This window comes from Artemia franciscana, chromosome 16, assembly GCF_032884065.1.
Source record: "Artemia franciscana chromosome 16, ASM3288406v1, whole genome shotgun sequence".
NCBI classification, from domain to species: Eukaryota; Metazoa; Arthropoda; class Branchiopoda; order Anostraca; family Artemiidae; genus Artemia; species Artemia franciscana.
In genome coordinates, this window is record NC_088878.1 from 17,430,944 (window position 1) to 17,458,025 (window position 27,082).

General features: G+C 36.2%; 1 protein-coding gene across 7 annotated transcripts in view; it reads left to right on the plus strand.

Moving 5' to 3' along the window:
• The window catches only part of LOC136037151 (cryptochrome-1-like), a 69,675-nt gene that overhangs the window by 22,648 nt on the left and 19,945 nt on the right, over window positions 1–27,082 (plus strand). For all 7 annotated transcript variants that reach the window (XM_065719664.1, XM_065719666.1, XM_065719668.1 and 4 more), the window contains exons 2-6: window positions 4,111–4,453; window positions 8,483–8,591; window positions 11,868–12,010; window positions 16,168–16,349; window positions 19,660–19,889. In XM_065719664.1, the coding sequence (XP_065575736.1) occupies window positions 4,227–4,453; window positions 8,483–8,591; window positions 11,868–12,010; window positions 16,168–16,349; window positions 19,660–19,889 (891 nt within the window). In that variant the 5' untranslated portion in view covers window positions 4,111–4,226. The remainder of the gene's footprint in view (window positions 1–4,110; window positions 4,454–8,482; window positions 8,592–11,867; window positions 12,011–16,167; window positions 16,350–19,659; window positions 19,890–27,082) is intronic.

Here is a 27,082-nt window from a genome sequence, read left to right on the forward strand (position 1 = left end):
TTCAGAAAACAATTCAGGTAAGGGTCTAGAATTGTGGCTCTTCCAAAAGAGACTTGTTAGAACAAAAGGGAGAGGCACCTTTAAACTGCTATTTTAATGTTCATTTTTATGGTTTTTTGAGTTTTTGACAGTTCATCCCTAGCCCCCCTGTAATGGTGTCATATAGCCCTAGGCTATTCAAAAATTAACTATAAAATTATGGAGTTCTTACTTTATAATAGTCTCTACAGCAATAATCACTGAATCATATTTCCTTGATTTTGCCCATTTTATCTGTTTGGAATAAGTTTTTAACAATTATTATGTTATTTTTTCTACATTGCCTAGGGCTATATGAGACCATTAGAGGGGGGAATGAATTGTCAACGACGCGAAGAAAACCATAAAAATGATTAAAAAATTAACAATTTAAAAGAGACTCTTTTTGTTCTAGCATGTCTCCTCTGTGGAGCCACTATTCTAGACCTTTACACTTAGGACTTGAAAGGCCTAATAGTTAAGGCACCTGTGTGTTATGGCAATCTTCTAATCCCTTGAAATAAAGACTAGAGGTAATAGCCTGAAAACGTCTTCACAGGGCATGTTTCAGATCTTGAATGTGTTCCTGAGAGTTTCTATTAACTATCTCAACTGTTTTCCAAGATTCTAGAAATTTATCGAAGTTTTTCCATGGGCAGGTGCTACCTTAAGCTTTGTTTTTACGAATATTTCACTGAAAATATTTTTTATTTCTATTTTATACATCTTTCTAGTATGGTCTTGTTTCCCAGGGTGGCCTTTAGCCCTCTGTCGGTGCACATGACCCATATACAAAAGTCTGCTTTTTAAAAAAATTGACGTTGATGACTAATACGCACAAGAAATAATGCAAGCCAACAAAGAACAAACATGTTAAATTGGTAAATGTAAAGTTTAGAGCACTTAGAAACGCTAATTCTAGAAGCGCATCCATTTCTGGTTGACCCTCCTCCTCCATGGGGCAAACTACAAATGCGTAAAGTGGGCTTGCTTACAGGTAACATTACCTATAGAGCGAAGCGTATTAGTCCATGAACCCCGCGGGCAGCGGGGCGAAGTCTGTATTCTATATTTATTGTAATAAACCTCGTTCAAGTTTTTTTTAGTTTTATCACTCTTTGTTGAATAAATATAGAAAACAGACCTCGCCCCGTTGCCCGCGGGGCTCATGTACTAATACGCTTCGCTCTATAGGTAATGTTACCTGTATGAAAGCTACAAAATGGATACCTTCTCTAATAATGACAGAGAAACAATATGCGATCATCAGAATCTTACTATATACCCAGATACGAGGAGGGGGGGGGAGCTAGACGCAATTGTGACGGTAGGCTAATATTCTCTTGTAATGCAGAAATCAGATAACAGAAAATGCATCACTTGGATGCCGGTTGGATGCCTTGTTGTACGGGTGAAGCTTCTGTGCACGCTTCGTGTTTGCTCAAAAGGCACCAAGGGCTGTCAGATTGTCAAAATGGCGGATATAAAAAATTTCAGGACTGGCTTTGGTTATTAAGTTAACACTTTCAAAGAATGTTGGAGAGGAGGGGGCAAGTGGACGTCGAATTGTGGCTTGGAAGAAAGGATTGAACTTAATGAAAAATATTTGTGCTTCTTGTTCATCAAAATATTTTATTTACTATATTTTAGGAACGGAAATTAACAGTTTAAGGGACCCAGTTAAACCTTTGGTTTAATATTGGTCCGCCCTTTCGCCTTCCCCCCAAAACTGAAACAGAATTTCCATTACCTTACCCTGCCCCCTCCTTTCTCCAACAATGTCTGAAAGTTCCAACTCTACCCTCCAAACCATTCCCAAGATATTGCAGACATGCTGTTTCGGTGACCTAAAAAAACATAGGCCTAGTGTCATTTCACTTTTCTACCTACTTTATCGTGTGCATGAATTTTAAGTCCCATAGGAGTTAGTTCCCGCAGTGCAAAAATCATGTTTCTTCTCAAGCCACTCTCAAGATATCGCATTTATGGTATTTTGATGAGCTGGATACACGTGGTGTCTTTTGATTTACCTCGGCCCCCCTTCCCAGGTTTCAGTCCCCTTCCAATGTCAAGAGTTAGAGTTTGCTCGATTCCTCTCTCTCTTCTGCAACACCCCCACCCCCCAAAGTTTCAACTCGATCCCTTAAATATATATATATATATATATATATATATATATATATATATATATATATATATATATATATATATATATATATATATATATGATAACAGATATTCATGTAGATGAACAAATAAATCTCAATGTATGTATGTATGTATATATATATATATATATATATATATATATATATATATATATATATATATATATATATATATATATATATATATATAAACACAAGCCAAACTGTTGAAAACACAAATCGTTTTCGATTAAATATAAATGATATTTGAGAGCCAGCGAAGAGGACAGGTAGTACCACTCTTATCTGTAAACCTTGATTAGCCTTGATCTATCCTTTTTACTTTGTGTTTTGGTCGATTTTATGAGATATAAAAACATAATAGGTCGAAATATAAGTTGTCAGTAAAATGCAAATGACGCTCTGGCCTTTAGAAGGTTTGGGGGGCGTTTGTCCTACTCCTGCTTGTCATAACTTTTGTTCGTTTTAAGTTTGACCTGAATATCCAGGGTAATTTCTGTTCATTTTGGGTCCCATTTATTCGTTTATAGTTTCTTTTTTTCTGTTCATTTTAAGTTCAATTTATTACCTCGATTATTATATGACTTTATTTCTGCCTTTTGTTGATTTCATATACATCTTTAATTTTGCTTGAAAAACCTCTATCTTGAAAAAAAGTCTTATAATTATTTGTATAGATTTTGATGGGATGTTTGATTTGCAATATCTCGGGAGCGACTCATAGAGTAGAGTTGAAACTTTCAGGTAATGTTGGAAAGGGAAGGGGAAGGGGTGGGTGACTTTGAATTTTGGGTTAGGGAGGGGCAGAATGATTTTGTCTCCCATTAAAATGAATGGATTCGTAGTAGTCGCTGCTAAGGAACATGGAATCTAATCACAGGGTACTTCCTTGTTAGCTAGCACACTCAAGAGGTTAATTACAATGAAATATACCTAAGTATGATTAAAATATAATAGTTTTGAAACAAATTTGGGCTGTATATTTGCACATCTGGAGGGTGGAGTAAGGCATAGCATATATTAAATATGTAACCTAAACAAACCTATTCTACCCTAACCAAAATACCAACTAAATATTTCATTAAGATATAGCTGCAATGTATTTTCCCACTGAGCTGAAGCTAATTGTCTGGTATTAAGACCAGAAAACCGGATATTGTTTCTTGTTTGCGATATAAATTCTCACGTTTGTGCTAGCTAACACGGAAGTACCAATCAGAGTTAAGTAGCGAGTTAAATCAAACTGTTGGTTGCCAACCGATTGGGCCAGAATCTGTTCCAGTGAAGTTGCAACGTAGGCCAATCAAAACCTTGTGTACCCAAGTTATCAAATAGTATATCTGTATTGTCAGAAGATCAGCTTAGGGTATCGATTCAAAAAATTTCAGGGGGTGATAGAGGACCCAAGTGAACCTCAACTTTTGACTTTGGGGGGGGGGGGGTTATGAGGTAAATTGAAGAAAACTATAAATCTTGGTTTTCAAAATAGCATGTCTGCGACTTCTCAGGAATGACTTGTGATGAGCAACTTGAAACCTTCGGAGCATTAAGGGGGGGGGGGGTCAGTATTTGTATTTACGGAAAGTGGACGTGAAATTAAAGAAAGTGTGAATTTGATGCACCTTACATTTTTGGCACTGTTGGCCTTAGTCGAACTATTCACAGTAAATTTATGAAGTAAATCAAAACACAGTGTGTTCACACAATCAGTCAGAGAAGCGTATCTGTAATGTCTTGAGAACGATTGAAGGATCGCGAGGGGGCAAGGTGACATCAAATTTTTTGGAGAGAGGCAAAACAGTTTTTCTCCTATGACACCTAAAGATAATACGCTATATTTTTAAAAGCTGTGTCATTCTTAATCTTTCATCAAACAGACTTTGATTTAGTTTAGAAATGAATAATATTGAGGAATTTCTTCCAGGTTTGGAGAATTCAAGTGTTAGTTAAGGTGAAACGGGGAGGCGAAGAATGTTTCTTTTGAAAAAGGAATGAAGACATCTTCCAAGTTTCTGCAAGTATTATAAACAAATTTGTGATATGAGCAGTCAGAGATATGACTATGAATTCGTCGCCCCTTCTTCAACAGTGTATCATAAAGAAAGACGAAGTGAGAAACATTTGGTGCACTGGTTTCGTAAAGGACTTAGATTACATGATAATCCTGCTTTAAAGGAAGGACTAAAGGACGCAGCGACATTTCGCTGTATTTTTATTATAGATCCTTGGTTTGCTGGCTCATCAAATGTAGGAATAATCAAATGGAGGTACTTTTATTCTTTTTCTAATTTGTTGGAAATGATGCATGGTATCAGATAGTATTGTCTTCTGTCTATTAGGATTTTCTGGGTTTCCGACACACAAGGGGTAAGTCAGGGGCTTGTCGCAAAAAAATTGCAACTTAGTTTAGCCTATAAATAAAAAGAACAAAATCAAGGAATTTTCCAGTTAATATACAATAGACGAAATGTCCCATTTCCTAGCTAAATACTTCAACAATACGTGTCTAGACAGATGCATGTCTTGTAAACCAGCCAAAAATTTCACGTTGCAAGCATTTGTTTTCTTTTTTTTTGGGGGGGGGGGTTCTTTAAGTTTTATTTTTCAAAGAACAAGCACTGACAACAAACCGTGAATGAGATTAATTTGCGAGAAAATATTCAGTCCTATACGCATAGATACAAGGCGTTCCCCTATAAAAAAAGTAAGACATTTGTTTTAAGCGAAGTGAATTTTTGTAAGGGCAGAAAGTTCATTTTTTCATTCGTTTCTCGAAAAATCCGTATTTGTAAACCTAGGAGTATTTCTCTCTTACTAGGGTGCCCATAGGCTGCTTTAGCACGTACTAGACTGCTGGATAATACGGTCTACTATATCTCCTAGATAGAAACTTACTATGCTTCAGCCCAGTGGCTTCAAAATATAGGGTGTACTTGCTGTACATCCGGTTTCAAAGTATTTTGTGTTTGCAGGATATTGACATCCCCCTCCACCTGTGTTTTGTATGATTATAGCCGTGCTAAAGCCTATAAATATTCTTTAATAATTCAGTTTTACAGAATTGAGGAAAAACACGGCAGTCAGTCATGTGACCTCCTCATCCTTCATCGAAAAGAAAAGAAAGTAAGAAGCCAACAGTATGACAATCCTTTAGACAGGATGCAGATATTTGTGGCTGAATCTAGGGTTAGACCAGAATATCCTTAAAACTAGACTAAACAAGTGATAATCTGGCCAAGATGGATGGATAGATATCTCATTCATATGAGTTAGATCTATGCTTATCGAGGTCCTCTTTCGGCCTTCTCCGGGTGATCTGTTATATTTTAATTTTATTAGCAGCTTCAAGAAACGAACAGTTATGCTCTGAACTCAGAGAAGAATTTGATATTTGTGAAAATTGCCTTAAGGTATTTTCATCAGAAACCGTAATCGAAACATTGAATGATTTTTTTTTATGAATAATGACAATTATAATGAGCAATTCTTCAAATTAGGCTGACGACTACGACCTGCGCATGAGTGATCAATACTTAGGGCAATTTCTTCAGAAGCTACATAAGTTGGGAATGTACATTTTTAATATGTAATTTGTTATTAAATTTACCCTTCCACTTACGATTCTAAGACAAACCTGAAAATGGGCAGCTTCTTTATATATAGACATAAATCTTATATATATATATATATATATATATATATATATATATATATATATATATATATATATATATATATATATATATATATATATATATATATATATGTCATTATTTGCAGGCCTTGCTCAAGGGACTGCGGGAGTCGTGTCATCTCATAATGCACAGTCATTTGACATTTCGACTATTGTGAATAATATTCTATCTAGAACTAATTTGAGTGGATGTCTTTGGGAGTTTAGGAGGGCCACTAGAAAGACCATGGAGAGAGGATTTGTCGCTCTTCAATCATTTTGACTCTTAAAAGGGACACTAAAATTCCAATAGAGTGAGCCCCTCCGAAGTTTCTAAGACGATTCCTTCCATTAGAAGTCGCCTGAGAAATAATATCATCTTAAAGTATCGAATGATGCTTTCTTATGTTTTTACACTGGTGAATCAATATGCAAGTGTGCTATTGATATACCAGAAGTTTCATAATTTTCATTTACCTATGTTTCATTAGCTCCATGTCACTTCTTGCGCTTCCCTGCATAGAGGATCACTTCATCTGATAAAAGTGGGTGGATGCTTTATGTGCACCAATTTTAAAGTTGTCAATCTCAATTACGGATCAGTTTACCTCCATTCCCACTGAATATACTTTTTTACATTACATAAATGTAAATATTTTGACATTAATTTATATGAAAACAATAATACAAAGCCAAAATCTTAATTCTTAAGCAGACAAACCGAAAAAAAACATACAAATACACCTTGTATTAAATATTTAAAAAACCATGTCAATTAAAGATAAAGTGACATTATTTAAAAAAACTTTCTAAAAATGAATTTTTCAGAGAAAAGTGAAGATCTAAATTAAACCGAAGACGAGCAGAAATAAAGTCATATAATATTTCAAACTTAAAGCGAACAAAAATTGCTGTTAATGAATAAATGAAACCCCAAAATGGATAGAAAGTAGAATGAATAATCAAATCAAGCTTAAAACGAAAATAAATTACCACAAACAGGAGGAGGGCTCACGCCGTCTAAGCCTTTTAAAAGCCATTACGTCATTTGCTTTTTACTGAAAATAATTTTTATTTCGGGCATTTTTTTTCTTATAACAACAAGAACACAATTAAAAATTACTTCTCGAGTCCAATCAAGGTTTACTAATAAGGGTGCTGCTACCTGTCCCCTTCCCTCGCTCTCGAAACTTCTAAACGGCTTAATGTCGTTTGATTGAACTTTATCGAACATGATGTTTATTTTGAACAATGTGATTTATTTGTTAAAATACCAACAACAGCAAAAAAAAGGAAAACCACCATAGGCTAGTAACAAAGATTAATGAAATTAAGTAATGAAAGTAGATTGATAGTTTAATGGACTGTAATGATACTCATTACTGAAATTTTTAGTAGTGTTGAACTTACTAATATTATAGAAGAGAAAATTTTTAAAATAGATTCTGTCTTCATTATAGTGCAAATGATGCTCTTTCGGGATGATTAAAAGACCTTAGCCTTACCCTCCTGGTAGTGATGTCAGTTTGTCAAAAGTATGGCTAGATTACTCATTGTGATTTCTGTTCTTCTTTGGTTGAATTTAGCTCTTTACGTTTCTATGAAGAACTTTCTTTTTAGTAAAAGTCTTTTTAGTTAATTGTAAGGAAGAGACAAAACCAAAATTTTGACACAGTAAGATTGGAAATGAATATTTTGAACATTGTTTGAGCAAGAACTAAAGCAATGAAGGAACATGTTGTCTCATGAGATAAATTAACCCAAAAGCACGGCAAATATGAGCATTGCTAGCTGATAGTATAAGAAATAAGAGGTGACCGAGAATGCCATGGGCGTAAACATTCACATTTAGCATTAGCCCAGTTGTACAGAATACCATGGTCAGTAGCATAGCTCTTTCAAATTTTGAGTAACATGTTAAGGTTGCTGGAGAAGTGGCTAACACAACAGTGGTCATCAGCATAACTGTAATCGTTAATGCTTATCGGTCCAATGTGACAACTAAGTCCACTGTTATTGAAACAGTTTTTAAGATCTTCACTATACACCAAAAAAAAGGATAGAAGAGTAGTATTGGATAATTTCAGAGAAACAGTTCAAAGTGCATAGATGTTGAACAGTGGATACACTACTCCTTTTTATAATCCATTTCCATAGATGGCGTTTAGGGTTGACTAGAATTTTCCATAAGCTACGAAGTGCCACAAAAGTCTCATGGTCCGAGTACATGACCACAAAAACCTTTTTAACAGAACTACCATGACGACGAGTAGGCGTCAAAACGTAAGTTATAATTTGTTGCAAAATTCTCTGGTGATTTTGGGTAAATATCATAAGGAAAAGGGAAAATGATATTTTCAATACGACTCCAGTTTTTCCGCATGTATTCCATAGATTCCATACCTGCGTTCTTTTGTCCGTATAGACATCAATTTCTGTGGATTTACAGAAAAATCTTAAAAGTGGAAACAGTGCTACTGAAATATTTGCTGCTATAGATGCTCATTTTTGGACTTGCTGAGCTAAGGCCTAAAACCTCTCCGGAAAGATTTGGACTTGCGAAAGATTTGATGCATTTATGCTTGTACCAAATCTCTTGAATCACTAAATCACCCTTTTCCAGGTTTCTACTGCAATCACTTGAAGATCTCGATCAGAGTCTAAGAAAATTGAACTCCAGATTATTTGTCATTCGAGGACAGCCTGCCGGTGTTCTTCCGAAGCTTTTCAAGGTAGGCAGTTAATTTTATGAATGAAAATATTCAAGACAAATTATTGTTCATCTGCGAGGCAAATTGCTGTTAGGTTAGGTTAAGTTAACCCCACCCCAACACCACCCCCCTAATGTGGAAATATATAGCCCAAATTGGTTTCTAAAGCATTATATTTTCATCACGCTTTGGTATTTTTCAGTAGTATTAAATTAACTTCCCTTATTGAGTGTTGGCAATATAATACATAAGTACCTAAATTTCTTTTAGGCTGCAGCAGATTACTATTTTACTTTCTTTATGCTTTAAATTTTCTAGTAACGTAAAATGAAAAGTGACCCATGTAACTCATGTAACACATGTTACCAATGAAAAGCAATTTGGGTTAGGATTTTTTATTCTATGATTTGTAAAAGTTGAGCTGCCCCTCTCTGTATAGAAGGGACCATACATTGATGCATATAATAGCAGTGGCATATTTCCACAAATATGCGTGTTATTTTTAGTTACTTCAGTTGTTCTCCTTTGTATTTTCCTTAAATAAGATATTCCTTTTTTTCTGGAGTAGCTGGAGTAAGATATTCCTTTTTTTCTAGGAGTTAGGGAGAGCTTTTATAAATTTAATTTTTTGCTTTTAGTAGTCTATAGAGAAGCATGAATCCCTTGGTCCGTTGGCTATGTACAGTTTTCAGCAAACTAAAACATATGACAAGTAAGATAAAAAAAAAATATACACAAGGAACTAAAAATTGAAATGTCGATTTATTTGACTTGGCTTGCACCTTTGACAGCAAGGAGAAAATGATGGATCTATATAAATTTGTGGTTTAAATGTATTTTTTTTTTAGCATTTGTTGAAAACCCTTGAAAAAAAGTCCTGGGTCCGCCATCTCAAAGAGTCCGGAGTATGTGCATTTCTGGCCATTAGTATAATTCGTTCGGAGTGCACTCCCTCCACCCAATCCAGAAAATCAGTCCAAACGTTCGCTATTGTACATTTCTTTGTTTTAAATTTATTGTGCGCAAAACGCCGGTAAAAAAAACATGGGAGCTCTTCTTCTTAGAAGAAGAATATGGTTACTGAAGCATGGGCTTAATTTCTTGTGTACATAAAATCAGCCTTGAGACTGATCAGCTGATCTCCAAAGGATGTTGCAGAGTGGGGCTTAGGGAAAATCCCATCCATCTGGAGAAAATCAAGCAGCTATAATTTAAAATACACTTTTCCATGTATTTGAACTCTCCCTCTTTCTTGGGTTCGGCCTGTGTGCATCAATGGCTTTAAATATCACAGACAAGTTCTTCAGATCACTGTTGAAGGTTTGAAGAACCTCAACATTCCGATTCATAGTGAAGAGTCATTGTCTGTCGCGTGAAGAAGAAGAATGAGCGGTGAAAAATGCTACTTCCCGAGAATCCAGCCAATGATGTTTCCCTAAGCCAGTACAAAGGCTTAATTTTGATGGCTAATTGCTAACATTTATAGAACGTTCAGTCGACAAAAGGTAGTGCAAAAAAAAGAAAGAAAAGTGTCATGCTAAATAAAGTTCATCTAAATTTAATGATTTAAAATGGAGAAGAACTCTCATCACTTGTTAAGGTGTTTTAAACACAGTTATATACACATGACTGACGTTTCATTCAATTGTGACATAAAACTAAGGATTTAGTCTACCAAAAGCTGGCACCAAATCTTGTCTAAAGAGGGAGGGGATGGTACCCCACGAGACAAACAAGAGTTGATAATACAATATTTTATTGTTGGGGTGTTCTCCAATTGTACTGTTCCTGGATTTGTCAAAACGATAAATATGAGCAATCGTTCCAATGTTTTAAGTACATACAGAAACTCCATTGGAAATATAACAAAATGGAACGTAATATTAAAAAAATTGAATACTATAAAGTGACTTATGCGCAACCCTGTATATAGTATGAATCTTTAGAACAATGATTAGGATGAAACATGAAAAAATTAAATTTCTGGTCTTGAAGATGTACCAAAGGCCAACAAAAGTAAAATAAAATTTTAAAAAGGCTTGTAAAAAATACTTTGATCTCAAAAGGCACTGACAATTTTTTTTCTTGCTATCTGTGAAACTTGGAATTATATAAGACTACAAATAATATTTTGAGACGTTCATGACATCTCGAGGATGACAAGGAGCAGCCTTAACGCAGCGAGGGCTTAGAAGTCTTTAATTCAGTTAACTAGGCATTGATTATACCAGCCACCTTATAGCTGGTTCTTTAGATTTATATTTCCCTTTTTTTCTATTTTTTTATTTCTGTGTTTAAAATAGTTGTTTTGGGACTGCTGCAGTTGGTCCCATTCATCTACGCAGGAGCTACTGACCCTGCCAGACGAACTAAGGCGTGGTAAGTTCCACAGGATACTGGCTCTAGACCTTTTGAGGTTTAACCAACACCTTTGTTGAGGATAATTACAAGGTCATCGGCTTTTCCTAATCTTATGAAGTAACGTTATCTCCGAAGAATTCTACGTAGTGTAGAGTATGGCACCCATACAGTTTGTAATTATACTGTTGCAAAGACTCGCAGTATATCATCAACTAAGTAATTGATGGCACCATAAAAGTTACTGTGAAAAAAGGTGTTTATGCCTAACGAACTTAGCACTCAGCTACAATTAGCTAATAACGTTTAATCCATAACGTACACTCACAGGAGGTTACCCCTGTAATTGGTCTGAAGGTATCCTTGTCCTCAAAAAATTTAAAAACAGTGCTAAAAATGCCCTTCTTTTTCTTTTGATCCTCTTTATATCTTCTGATGTCTCCTCCTTTAAGGAGTTAGACTGTGTGCATGCAGGATCAGTATAATCGATTTATGCTGTTAGTGGTAAGATTGACTCTAAACCATCAAAATGTGACTCATGTTGCTCAACTTCTAAAGTGTTAATTTGCTAGACCTTCAGATCCCACACTGATTCATCTTCCTATGATTGCCATCAGCCCTTAGTAAAAGGAAGGGAAAAGGAAACGGTCCTTAAATTGTTCGGCTGAACAAAAGAAAGAGAGGTTGTTTTACTTGGGATAAAGGTTAAAAATTCATATTGTGGGATTCTACGAGTACATATAATGGATTATCGTCTATGCCTAGCCTCGTCTACTCTGCAGGAGAGTCATGATACTTTCGTGATAGTCATGATGAAACATTAAAAGAAAGCTTGTTATGTTGTTTTTTTTTTATGATAGCAAATGACCACATGGAATATAACTAACTCTGGTCGTTATCAAGAAAAGGGTAGTAAAAAATGATTTTTTTTTTTTTTAGGAATGGCGAACAAACGTCTTATCCTTTGAAGAAGACCCCGAACCATATGGGAGGGTCAGAGACGAAAAAATATTGGCGCTCTGCCAAGATGTAGGGATCAAAGTGATATCAAGAACTTCCCATACTTTGTATCCTCTACAAAAGTAAGTGTACTCTTTCCGGTGTGAACCAAGTCTTATGAATCTAATCAACCTACGGCACACGAATACCAGATGGGTTCACCCCTGACAGAATGAAGAACAAAATTTATATAAATTTGGTATACTTTTGTTTTCTTCTTTTGTTTTCCTGTATAGATATTTTCAAATGCTATACAACACCCGTTAGCAAAACTTTTAATCTGTCTAAACACATGTCTTTTTAATTCCCATGTTTGCACTACCTAAGGAACTTCGGGTAAGTTGATGTTACTGAAAGAAATAGTTTTCAGATGTGGGAAACTAGATTTTGCAAAAACAAAACAGACCCTCCCCCCCTTACCTGATGCTATTTTCTTCCAGTGTGGCAAAATTTACGCTTTACATTTGCTTAATTACTAAAATGGTTTCAGTTCAAAGATTTTGTCTATATTCTTTAGTTCTTGTATCGAATAATCAGTTTGGTTGAAAAAAAATCGATACATAAATAAAGATATTTTTATCTTGAAGATAATTGATGTTGGGTAACGAAAAGATCTATCAGGTTGGCAGCTTCACCTATCTAGGTAGTATTGTTAGTAAAGACGGCGTGTGCAATGAAGATGTTAACTGTAGAATCAGACCCGGGATTTTTTTTCACAGTTGAAGAAAGTTTCTAAGAATATGAATATAAGGATGCGGACCAGAATTAGAATATTGGAAGCTACAGGGATGCCAATGGCCAAGTATTTTCTGTGTTGGTGGCCTCTGGAAAACGGGGGGGGGGGAAGAGGGGTGCTCTATATTTGAACTATCTATTTCTCCATTTTTTTAAATGTTATCAGTTACACCTATCAACACAAGTCTGTTCCTTAAAATAACCAACATCAATAGGTCACTTTGGCCGACTCCCCTAAGAAGTTTTTTACATAGAATTTTTTAGAGGCTTTTTATTTCTGTATTTTGGCTACAAACAATATTTACCATACTTAAAAGAAGAGCCAAAGGGGTTTCTAGATCAGAAACTCCTTTTCATGCGAGGGGTCATCGACTCCCAGAAATCACTCACAGCAGATGGTATGCTGTACCAACCATGGCGCTCGGGGATATATAACCGCATTGTTTTGGGTATACAACTGACTGACCATATTTCAAACAGTAAGCTGTACGAAAGATGTGGTCCAATTTGGCTTCCTTGAACTATAATGAGAAAAAGGCTGATCCGCTGAGAATTTCCCGTTGGTTGTTCCGTATACGGCATGTGTTCGGTCTGATTTTTCCTTGACATTTTATGTTCACGAGTTTGGAATGGCCTACCAGAGGTAATTAGAAGTAAGCCTCGTCTAGTATCATTTAAATAAATCTAAAAAAAAGCGTCAAGTAATAGTAAGTAATTTAAAATAATATCGAATAAAAGTAAAAGAAGATAGATAATTATCTATTATTTTAGTATTAATTTGAGCGATATCAAATCTTGTTTTCTTCCATTGAGATTGAGATTCAAGTTTTGTTTTAGTGTTTTTAATTGGATTGTTCCGAGGCAATTTGAGTTCATTTGGCAAATGAGGCAAATGAGTTCGAATTGAATGGCTAGGGCACGTTCTATGGATGAAGGATGACAGATTGCCAAAAATTATCCTTTTTGGGCAACCGTCTAGGGCCCAACAACTAGCAGGTTGTCCCCGAATGGGAGCGTGTCCTTTCAGCACAAGCTTGATTCTTTGCTGATGAAAATTAAAAATACCTTTCTACCTTCTGTCTACTTCACTGAAGGGGAACCCTCTAGACCTTGATTGCTTTCTTGCTGAGTTGACGCATGCTCTTAAGGTCGCCTCTTCTGTATCTGTACCTTCGGTAAGGGTAAAAATAGGGACAGAGAAACAGGGTCGGAAAGAAGATGATGAATTGCAAGATACCAAGCACTGTCATAAGTTTTGGTTTTGGGCCGACTGTGATCGTCCTCGCTCGGGTGTTAACTTTTCAATTGTTAAGTCAACCAAATGTGAGTTCCAAAAAGCTCTCCGCCGTCGGGAAAATAGACAAGTTCAAACGGTAACACGTAGGGCCCAACAACTAGCAGGTTGTCCCCGAATGGGAGCGTGTCCTTTCAGCACAAGCTTGATTCTTTGCTGATGAAAATTAAAAATACCTTTCTACCTTCTGTCTACTTCACTGAAGGGGAACCCTCTAGACCTTGATTGCTTTCTTGCTGAGTTGACGCATGCTCTTAAGGTCGCCTCTTCTGCATCTGTACCTTCGGTAAGGGTAAAAATAGGGACAGAGAAACAGGGCCGGAAAGAAGATGATGAATTGCAAGATACCAAGCACCGTCATAAGTTTTGGTTTTGGGCCGACTGTGATCGTCCTCGCTCGGGTGCTAACTTTTCAATTGTTAAGTCAACCAAACGTGAGTTCCAAAGAGCTCTCCGCCGTCGGGAAAATAGACAAGTTCAAACGGCAACACGTGACATAAAGAATAATCCCCAGCAGCTTTGGAGGAGAGTTTTTAAAATGGCACCAAGTTCCTCCTCATAATCTAACCCTAGCCATGTTGCTTCGTGGGAAAGACCTTTTTCCTCGCTTTTCTTCGATGATCCTCATCCGGTTGAAGTTACCTATGAACATGCTCTCCTCCGCCATATGCCAAAACTTCACTACCGGAAGAACTTTGTCATTCTTACACCTTCTGCTGTCCAGACTCAAATTCGTCTGATGAAACCTGGTAAAGCCCCAAGATACGATAGTGTGCAAATTGAGCACCTCCTATATTCTACCCCACTTCTTATACCGTATTTGTCACTATCATTTTAGGCTTGTATTTCTCAGAAGTATATTCCAACTGCTCTTTCGTAAGGTCTTGTTACCTGTGTCTTAAAGAAGGGCAAAAACCCAAATGTTTGTGAATCATACAGACCAATTACTATCTGCTCCACAATTGGTAAGCTTTTTGAAAAGCTGATCTTCCAAGAAATAAACACAAAGTGCGACAACGGGGACAACAAGCTTGGATATGTAAAATACACGCGTAACTTTTTTGGCTATTTTAGACCGCTATAGGATGCTGAAAAAGAATATGTATATGTGTGCAATCGACATTTTAAAGGCGTTTTATTTCTTTATCCATTCACATGCTATTCTTTCTCTGTTGAGAAGTGGAATAAAAGTAGTGACAGCATAATGTTTTTAAAGTCATCCCAGTCCTAACGCTTTTTAAAACTTGTTCAAGACACAGGTGCATGTCACGTCATAGAGAATGTTTTCTAAACAATAAAGGTGCATGATACGTAATAGGGAATGTTTTCTAAGAGATGCAGATGCTTGTTGCGTGATAGGACTTGTTAGAGTCCGTTGTTCAAGCGGGGAGCCCCGGTTGTAAAAAAATTGATCTTGGTCCAATATTTACAGGTGAGGGTGACGCAATCTTGCAAGACTTATTTATCATGCTTTGCAGCAAAAGTGAATATAATGCATACGCAAAGATTACATTTTGCAAGGCAACAAGAAATAAGTCGGAAAATCCTGTCTAAAAAGGTTTTATAACGTCACTTGATTACTCCTCCTAGAAGACATCCATTTAATTGATCACGAGCCAGGTTCATTTTGAAATTGAGACAGTCAACATTGAAAAAATGTTTTTCAAATGTCCGTTATGTCTGTATACATTGAGCAGTTGGGCATCCTGTGAGAATTGTATTATTATTGATGACTGATAAAAAGTGTAGACTATGTAATCCATGTAAATTGCATAGAGGAAACGCAGTGCAAATTAAAGACTGTAATTTCTGCCTTGGAGAGATTTGTGACTCTCATACTACAGGTTTCCTATGCTCCAAATGTCACTGTGATAAATGAGACCAATGGGGAAATATTTACCCTGGTATGATTGCAAAAACCCTAAACGTTATCTCAGTTTGTTTTAAAGAGGCTGGTATCGTCGTGGTTTTAAATTGCTTTGGGAGGAAATAACCTGGTCTAGGCTTCAGTTCTGGAATAATAAGATAGTCTGGTTTTTACGACATCGCTGTGGATACCGGATACCATTTTTATTTTAATGTCTCTTTGCGTAATCATTTTGCTTCGTTGTACAGATTACTAACTTGAAATTTTCCTTTTGTTGCATTCTTCCTTTTGAGCAAAGTGTAATAAAATTTGAAACACAATGTAACCAACCCATATTATTGTAGGATCATTGAAAAAAATGGAGGAAGCCCACCTCTGACATATCGTCAGTTCCAAAATATACTGCGAGCAATGGATCCACCCGCGTCACCTGAGTCGACGGTAACCCTTACTACTATAGGACGAGCAAAAACTCCACAATATGCTAATGATGATGATTATTGTGTTCCTACATTAGAAGAATTAGGTAAGCTTTTTTTCTACTTATTGAATTCGTAAATAATTGTCCAGCACTTCCTTTTGAATCAGAGATTCCCAATTGCGGAAGAAAGAAATAACTTCTGTGATTACGGAGTATAGCACCTATTTAAAGCCGAATCTCGTCAAGAATTTTTTACCCTTTCTAAAGAAGGTGCTAGATTATTATGCAAGATTCAAAAGGCTGTGAGTCTGAAAAAAGACTGGTGGCCCAAGCTCTAAATAGTTTAGTGACATATTGTGAATCTTTGGGTAGTATACGACACACAAGACCTTACTTGGAAAGGCAAATACATTTTTTGGGTAGTGCTGAAATAGTCTGCACCGTGACAGGAAAATCCAAACAGGTAAAAAGAAAGAAAAATATAGCCTAGTGTTTTGTATCAAGATATTTATCAATTCAATAGCTCAGGAATGGTCACTAAAATGATTCTTTTTGTTGCTTTTATTCCTAAGAACAAAAATCCGTACCTATTGATCTGTTTATGCACAGCACCGTGACAAATATTATATGTTGGAAAATATCTGTATTTCTTTATACCCTTTCCATATATATTCGAGCAATGAAATAGTATATCTGCGGCTATTCAACCAACGCTGGCGACAAGTCATATAAATCAGCAAAATCACATTAAGAAACTACCTCGAAAATTTATTTGTTCTTGCATATAAAAAATCTTTTGAATATAGTAGAATTAGGCGTAAAAAGGTTCTATCTATAAACGAAACAATTCCTAAAAAACAAGACCAAGCATACTGTTTGGGTTGTTGTTCCAAGCTTGGAAAAAGGCACATTAGTTTTTGCTAAAGAGATATTCTGAAGTTATAATTCTTCTTTTTAGGATTACTAATTTAGGTAGTAACGTATTTCTTGAATTTTAACCACGTGATCTACTGTAAAAAAATAAATTGTAGGCTAGCAAAATCTCATATCTGTATTTAATTGACTGTGAATTTGGCTATAGTCTTCAAACCTAATTGTTTCGACAGACAATATTGTTTGAATTTATCCAAGTACCATAATTGATCCAGGTGTAGAGAGTAAGGTCCAGAGGTGCAGTCAGTGCTTCCCTAAGATTAGCGAACCAGTGTTTTACTAAGAGCGTTAAAACTAAAACTAAAATCCAAAAAACTAAAAACTAAAGAACCAAAAACCAAAAAACTAAAATCCACAATTTGTCTTGTGGACTAATCTTATTTGCTCTGAATTTTAGCTGTTATAAGGCTGGAAGTTTTTTTCGCTCCTATTAAGAGCATAAGAGCAATAATGTCGCAAGAAAAAGGAGAAAAACTGATTTTTGAGTGGGAGATACTTTGAAAATAATTCTATAGAAAGTGACTTACATAGGGTTTATCAAACAGTTCGTGGTAACGAATTGTAGTAAGGAGCGACCCGGCTCAATAGTAAACATAACTAAAAAAAATGGAGTTTTGATACCAATAGTTACATCAAAAGAATCACATTTTAATGCCGAATTCAAATATATAAGTTTCATCAAAATTAATTTCACCCATCAAAAGTTACGAGCCTGAGAAAATTTGCCTCATTTTCGAAAATAGGAGGGAACACCCCCTAAAGGTCATACAATCTTAACGAAAATCATACCGTCTGATTTAGCGTATTAGAGAACCTTATTGTAGAAGTTTCAAGCTCCTATCTATAAAAATGTGGAATTTCGCATTTTTTGCCAGAATACAGATCACGGATGTTATTTGTTTGTTTTTTTTGTTTTGTTTTTTTTCCAGGGGCGATCGTATCGACCCAGTGGTCCTAGAATCTTGCGAGAGGGCTCATTCTAACGGAAATGAAAAGTTCTAGTGCCTTTTTTAAGTGACCAAAGAAATTGAAAGGCACCTAGGCCCCCTCCCACGCCAATTATTTTCCCAAAGTCACCGGATCAAAATTCTGAGATAGCCATTTTATTCACCGTAGTCGAAAAACCTTATAAGTATGCCTTTGGGGGCGACTTACTCCCCCACAGTCCCCGTGGGAGGGGCTACAAGTTACAAACTTTGACCAGTGCTTACATATAGTAATGGTTATTTGGAAGTGTACAGAGGTTTTCAGGGGGGTATTTAGGTTAGGGGGGGATTGAGAAGAGGGAGATATGTTGGGGGAACTTTCCTTGGAGGAATTTGTCGTGGGAGAAGAAAATTTTCATGAAGGGAGCGCAAGATTTTTTAGCATTATTTAAAAAACAATGAAAAAAATAAATATGAACAATTTTTTTCAACTGAAAGTAAGGAGAAGCATTAAAACTTAAAACGAACAGAAATTATTACGCATATGATGGGCTCACCTCTCCTAATACCCCCCTCGTTACGTTAAAGTATTTTTAATAATTTTAGCTATTTATTCTGCGGCTTTTGTGATTCAGGGGTCATTCTTAAGGAATTGGGACAAAATTTAAGCTTTAGTGTAAAGAGCAAGGTACTGACGAGGGGGTGAACCCCCTCATGTACGTAATAAAAACACGAGAATACAAAAGTTCGTTACGCAAGCTAATTTGTAAGTTACGTATACTTTTACTAATAAAAACATTCGTAAAAAAATAAAAGTTCTAGCTGCCTTTTTAAGTAACCAAAAAATCGGAGGGCAACTAGGCCTCCTCCCCCGTTCTCTTTTCGATCAAAACTTTGAGAAAGCCATTTAGCCAAAAAAATAAATTTGCAAATTTTGTTTTAATTATTCATCTGCGGAGAGGCAAACTTAAAACATGCATTGATTCAAAAACGTTCAGAAATTTAATAAAAAAAAAACAAGTTTTTTTCAACTGAAAGTAAGGAGCGACATTAAAACTTAAACCGAACAGAAATTACTTCGTATATGAAAGGGACTGCTTCCTCCTCAACACCCCGCTCTTTACGCTAAAGTTTTTTTTCTGTTTTAAAAAGTAGAGTTGAAAGAGTCAAACTTTAGCGTAAAGAGCGGGGCGTTGAGGAGGAAGCAGCCCCTTTCATATACGAAGTAATTTCTGTTCGTTTTAAGTTTTAATGTCGCTCCTTACTTTCAGTTAAAAAAACTTGTTTTTTTATTTAATGTAAGTATAAGGCGACAATAGTCGCTGGTAAATATATGCCTTGCTCCGGTTGACGTGTATTATAATGAAAGAAATAAAGAAAAAACGAAAAGAATTGAGTCTCCCAACCTGCCAGTAAAAAAACTGAGCATCCTTATTAGTTATAAACTGAATAGCTTCGATATTTTTTGTTTAAATAAGAACATTTTCGCAGAACCTCAAGTCTTGAAAAAAAAAAATCAGAGGGTGTTTTAATGGTAAATCCTTTTGTTATTTCAGGTTTTGATACTGAAGGTCTAATGCCCGCAGTTTGGAAAGGTGGCGAAAGCGAAGCACTTATCAGACTCGAGCGCCATCTAGAAAGAAAAGCCTGGGTAGCGTCTTTTGGGAGACCAAAAATGACCCCTCAGTCACTTTTAGCTAGCTCAACAGGTCTTAGTCCATACCTTAGATTTGGGTGCCTTTCCGTCCGTTTGTTTTATCAGTCACTTTCAGAGCTGTATAGAAAAGTAAGTACAATATTTGATCCATTTGAAGCCTAAATGGAGTAAATTCATAGGAATACTGCTGATCAGGAAAGTAGAAAAGGCAATAGAGATATTAATAAATATCTTGAGTAATTGAGTAGAAAAAGTAATTCAAAAAGTAGTAGCTGTTTAGAAAGGTAAGTACAAAGTTTGGTAAAATTTGAAGCCTAAATTGAGTAAGCATGTAAAAATATTGCTGAACACAACAATAGAAAAGGCAATAGAGATATTAATAAATATAGTTATTAATTGAGTGGAAAAGGTAATTAAAAAAGTAACAGCTGTCGAGAAAAGCAAGTACAATATTTGATCCATTTGAAGCCTAAATTGAGTAAATTCGTACAAGTGCTGCTGATGAGAAATGTAGTATAGCAGAGAACGTTGTTCGAAAAGTAGTAACTGTATACAAAAGTAAATACAATATTTGAGACATTCAGTTTTTAGAGTGGTTCCATAGAAATAAGTTCATGGAAATGCTGCTGGTTTTGGTTTTATCGTAACAATCATCCATTGGAAAATGTACTAGGAAAATTTTGATGCTTAATATTCCTTGAAGTAAGGAAAATAGGGTTCAAAATATTTTAGTGTGAATTCGGTCAAATTAGCTTTAAAAAAATTGCCTGCTGTCTAAATGTTTTTTGTTTTTTTTATCCCTTATTTCTTGGGAAGTAGCCTTGTGAACGAATAAAGCTACTGAGTGACGTTAAAGTCTAAGGCAATCAAATTATATTGACTTGTTTTAGACTTAATGAATACTAGAACAGGTTACTGCGATAGTTTGAAAGTCATAATGTAATAAAACTTAATATACTAAAATTACTTCCAAGATATTTCTTTTTATCTCAAGGTGTATCATTTTAGACATTGAAAAAGCTGCAAAATAATATGGCTATGCTTCATTTTTAAATGTTTATTGAATGGAGAAAATGAGGCAGTGCATTTTTTGAAAGTAATACCCTCTGTCATGATGTTGTGCTAAACTTTATTTGAGACTTCGAAATAACTGAAAAAAGGTGAAATATGTAAATATATTCCTCTTTTTGTACAAGAAGGCCTTGTAACCACGTTAGAGGTCCTGACACCTCTTTGGATTGTTCCACAGGACACCACATTATGTTTTCCTGCGTTCTCGACGGCTACTATATTTTCAGGTAGACTATATTGGGGGTGTAATGAACACTGCTACCAATACTGGTAATGTGGGTACCACATTTCGGCATATATTACCGTATGCCGCCATAATCTGGTAACTAAAAACTCACTTAAAAAATCTGCGTCTTTCTATAGGCTAACATATTTATTCTACAAGTGCCAAAAGAGAGCTAATACTCTTATATACCGTAAATCAAGCTGACATAATCAGACCTGACCATCTTCCCCAGCCTACATCGGGTTGAACAGTCAATCGCGTAATAAGAAAGACACTCACTTTTAGTTGCCAGGTCACGAACAGGGCATAACTGATCTGCCCTTAAAATCGCTCAAATTAACAATTTGAAGTTGCTCTCTTTCTTGGATCAAGGAAATACTACTAATCAAGAAACATGATGAACTTTAACAATTCACCAACTTTAATAAAATGATTTGAAATTGCGAATTGATATAGGCAAAAACTTTGTTACCGGTTGCTTGCCATCTCAAAAGAAAGGGCAGCCTCCCCCTGGAAAGTATTAGGGAAAATTACCCTCGGTGACCCTCCTCCCGGGGAAAATTCCCGCCGTGCATTATTAACGATCGTATTTCAAAATTTCAGAGTATTTAAAAAACTCCCCCTGAAGAACTCACCTCACTAAAAATTTCCCACATGCACAATCCCCTCCAAAAAAAAATTCCTCCTGGAAAATTCCATATTGTTGACCCCCCTCCCCTTATCTCGGTGGAAAAGTTTCCTCTGAGCAAAATTCGTCTTATTTCCAGGAGAATCCCCACCGTGGATAATCCCTCCGAAAAATCCCGTCAGACAATTTTCCGCAGACCCTTCCCCCTGACTATTCTCGCCTGGAAAAATTCCTCCGCATGTAAAATAACAATTGTATTTTTAACTTTGAAAGATCGGGTTTACAGTTGAAAGAGCAGTTTCTGCCTTCCAACAATGGTGTGCAATTGTACCATCCTATTATTCCGAAGTTTAAAGCACTGTTAAACTACCTTTGAAGTACTACAAAAATAGTTCAAAGCTATATTAGAGCCAACGCAATAGCATTGACTTAGTTAAGAAAATGTATCATCGATGTATTTTCTATATCACTAGCCAATTTGCATAGAAATAATAGTCATAGAAGCTTAAGAAGGTGCTCACTCAACCAGAAATTGAGAGACCTGGTGCTTTTTTAAGGGTTGAAATTGATATAAGAGTAACCAGTCTCCCTTTTGTGCTCTACCTTTATACACGTCTGCACCCCCCCCCCCCCCCGTCAAGTTTTATGTTAGTAAATGATATTTAAGTACAGCCATCACGTTCAGGAGTATCAAAAGTTGTATAATATTTGCCTTCAAGAGAAAGGTGACCCCCGAAGTGTCAGGAATCAGGATCCAACACTATGCAGTTAGCCCATTCTCTACATATACCTTTTCATAAAAAATGTAAGCGTGTTTCATCCTGTTGAAACAATAATCATGCCGTGAATTTAAATCTATAGGATTTAATTTACAAATTGGGCCAATCTTCCTCATATCATTCCTCTATTTAAACCCTCTCTCCCTTCTGACTCGGTACAAAAACTATCGAAGTCCTGCTTAGGTGCAAAAACTAGCTAAGCCCGTTGACCATGCAAAGCGTTCTGGCTTGGTGTAAAAACAACCATTAGTCTAAGGTGCGGAGTATTCAGTGACGCGGTACGAATGTGAGTTGGTTTGTTACTCGATGAAAAATGTGCCAGTCCCTGAAAAGGATGACCAATCCCCATCCAGTCCCAAGTTTTATTTAAAGGCTATACAAAACTGTTGCAAAAAACTATAGCCGATGCAAAATTTTTACTGAATGTTGGAAGTTTTTCTAAATTTCAACCTAAAAGAAACAGAACTTAAGATGAATAATAGGTTAAATTTCAAATGAATAGAAATTCATCGAAAAAATGAGTAGCATAAGTTCAAAATAGCAGAGTAAGTTCAGTCCAGTTTGGTTTATTATAAATTTAAATCAATATATTCTTGATCACGATCAATATAAGAAATCCTATTAATCATAATTTCTTACCTATAAGAATAATCCGGTTGAGGAACCACACAATAAAAAAAAATAATAATAAGAAAACCAACAAAACATACATAATGCGGTCCTCCTTCTTCTTGCATGTGGGACCCATTTACCTCACTAATTTAATTCCCGTAATCTAATTTACTTTAACAAAATATTCTTCTATTGATTGGCAGACGGAATTAGGATCTACTAAATATAAAATAACTAAATATAAAATACTCGGTCACTAAATATAAAATAATAGTGATTAATAATAGTCTCTACTTAACTGCATAATGAATATCACAGATGAAATTAGCCGGGAATATCAGTATCAACAATATTATATTTCATTAAATTTGAATTAAATGAACAAAGTGTTAACTTCAGTCTTAGTAAAGAATTCATAAATTCTAAAATCCTATTCGAGTTTACAGGGGGCATTTCTTGTAGAAACAATTTTTGTCAGCTAGGCCCAATGTAGCTGTGACTTTTAATTAGTTTGACTTTTTTGCAAGGACTCTTTTTGTTAGTGTTTTCTTTTTTGATTTCGTTTCATTAAAAGATTAGAAAATTGAAAGCTACATAAAACTTCAAAACATGAAGAAAAAAACTCTAAAAAATGTGATATGGTTCGATATTAAAAAGAATGTATTTTAAAGGTCGACTATATTGGTGGAAAGTTATTGCAAATTAAACTAGTGACACTAAATAGGCCATTTTGAGTTTACTGATACATGAAACAAAAAAGATTTAGGCAGTTTTTACTTTAAAATGAGAAAAGAAAAACCGTTTTAGGGTTCATTTATTCATTCACAGTAATCTCTGCTCGTTTTTAGTTTCACCTGATTGCTCATTTAAATTTTCTTTTTATTTTAGGTTTAATTTCTTTATTCATAATAGCTAAATTTCTGTTTACATTTGACTTAATTTATGCTCTTTTTACTTTTTAATGTAACTGCAAATCGTGTAAATTTGTTCAAAATAATTCTACAGAAAGTATTAGAGCTCCGACAGGGCTAAAGAACCATCAGACAGGGATTCGAGATGAAGTTAAATAGTCCTGTATTTACAGGGTTTGTCCGGAAATTAATATGACTGAGCCGATTTGAAAACCTTTGTTGAGTTAATCGTTACAATTCTTTAAAACTTTCAAAATAGGCTCCTTCTGCGTCAATGCAGCCCCGCCAGCGCGATTTTCAAGCATTGAAGGCGTCATGGTATGCATTCTACGGAATAGCCTTGAGAGACGCGGTGCATGCTGCTTGGATCCCCTCTGTCGCCTCAAAATGCTTGCCTTCCATTGGCCATTTCAGGTGAGAAAACAAAAAAGTCAGGGGGTGGCCACAATTGGGCTGTAGGGTGGCTGCGGAAGCATTGGGATGCCGACCTTGGTCAGTTAGCTGTTCACGAGAAAGGTGGTGTGAGCCGGGGCGTTGTCGTGGTGTAACTTCCAGTCGGCTGCGGTGTCTTGTCAGATTCAATTGACCCTTTATTCGAGTCTCTTGAGCTCTTTCACGTAGAACTCAGTGGTGACGGTTTGTCCATCAGGAACAGATTCATGGTGGATAACGCTTTTCATGTCAAAAAAAAAAAAAAAAAAAAAAAAAAAAAAAAAACAACGATCATCGTTTTCACTTTGGATTTGCTCATTCTTTCTTTTTTTGGGCGAGGAAATGCCGACATGTGCCACTCGGAAGATTGCCTCTTTGTCTCGGGATCATGCTCAAAGATCCAGGATTCGTCACCTCTGATTACGTTATTCAAAAGTTGGAGGTCACTTTCACACCTGCTCAAATTTTCTTTGCAAACTTCCACTCGCCACAATTTTTGGTCGTCAGCGGACACTTTTGGGACCATCTCCGCGCACACCTTGCGCGTGTTCAAATGCACCGTCACAATGTCATGAATGACAGATTTTGGTAAATTTAACATTTGGCAGCACTACCTCTCAATTAAAACGCAAATTGCCCCTTGGCATAATTTGAAATAATCCATGGCAAAAAATACGAAGGCCTGTGAAAACGATGGACGTACAGGGAAAAAAGCTAAAAGTTCAAGCGAATCATTAATCAGTTCATCATGGGTCCCATCCACTGGGCAATGCATAAGGTTCGTTGAAAATAATTTTCGATCCCCATGAAGAGTTAAAACCGTGTATAGGGTTACTGGACAACGGTTTGGGTGAAATATGTAGTGACTGGGAGAGAGCATCCTCCAAGTATCCCCGGTAACAGGGTCACAACTGGCCAACCAATTATCAGTTTGGAGAACCGTCCATCGTTCATGGATCCCCAAAGGCCCCCCCCCCAAAAGAGACAAAGTATCCCTAAGAGTTGTTAGGATATTTCTCAGATCCCCCCCCCCTATCTTTTCCAATCCAACCCGAAATTCAATAACTCAACTTTTCTACAATCCGCTGTAGGTCTTCAACTCTATTTTATGATGATCTTTTTTTCTTCCCAAAGGGTCATGGACCTCTCTGTTTTCCCTGAGTTCCTTTTGTAATTTCCTGAAAATCGCTGAATATGATTGCAGCCTAACAGTCGAATATTACTTACAAGACCCCTACATGTCTTACCATTGGAACCAAATTGGTCTTACCGTCGAATACACTGGAAACAAATATATGTACACCAACTAGCAAAAGTTGCGAACCCCTTATTGCCAAAGATGATTATGAGCTAATAGCCGGCTGTTGCTTAAAACTCCCCTATATATCTCACAATTGGTATCGGCCTATTTTTGGTTTCAGTGTGTACCTTACTACTGAAGTGTCAACCCCTTTGAACTTTCAAACTGGTATATCTCATGAAGGAATTTTTTTACCCTAAAATGGATGGTACAATTTGATCAGCCCATCAAGAGCTATCGACTGCCGTCAAAAAAAATCTATCTGTCTTAGTTCAAAAGCTGACTTTTTTGCCGTAGGCCAAGTTTCTAACGTCATCATTTAGAAAGGAGCAAAGGATAAACTAATTTCTTCAGCAATGAGAGAACTTTTCAAGTTTAAGAAGCAAATCTGATACCATTTCTCTACCGCAATCCCAAGTACAAAAAACCGAATGATAAACTCAGCAGAAATCACGAACAGAAATGGGTAGAAACACAAGCAAAAACCATCGTTTTCGGCCCTAGGCAAGGGTTCTACGAAGCTCTCCAAAATACAAAGTCATATTGATCAATCCAAGGTCCACACTTTCAGTAAAAACCGCAGAGGTTAAACCCTTACCACTGTCTAGGAGTAAGCTGAAATTGGGATGCTAGGAGCAAAAAAAAAGAACACGACAAAACCAAAGTGTTGCTCTCGCAACACAATTCTATTAAGTTTTATTCTTTTCTCGACCTTGTGTTAATCTTCTCTTTGTCCGATATTATTTAAAAATTCAGCTAACGACTATTATTTCAATCCACTTGAAAATGCTTTCTCGAATGTCAAACTTCCGGTATTTTCGTGAAAACTTGTTATGTCTCAATTTGTTGATTATTTTTGCAAGCTCATTAGTTGCGTGATCTGTTGATTCCAAAGATTTTATTTTATTCTAAGTAGGCTTTGCCCATTGAGATAATCATTTGCAATACTTCATATTGCAATATAATTCTCTCTTCTTTTCCTTCCGTGCAATTTTTATACTTTAATCACAGTAGGCTACTGTGTAGGCTAAATTAAATCGTATATTCGGAAAACTCGGATTCTTTTAGCTATCTCCTGACAACTTTCCTTAACAGCCTTCCATCACTATTACATGTAGGATCACCGCTGGTACCACTATTATATCTGGGGCCAGCACTGGCACCACTGTTTGTTCTCCAACGCTACACCAGTCCCGCTGGTGGCTTCGTTTAGGGTATGATAACGTCATCGAACAATTAAAAGGGCCAAGGTTGCCACAATCTGTGTCATATCTAATGTATCTTGCCATCTCTTTAGAACGTAAACGGACCCCCCTGTCGATATATTAACGGCAGTATTTCTCATAAACTGTTTTCCTATCCT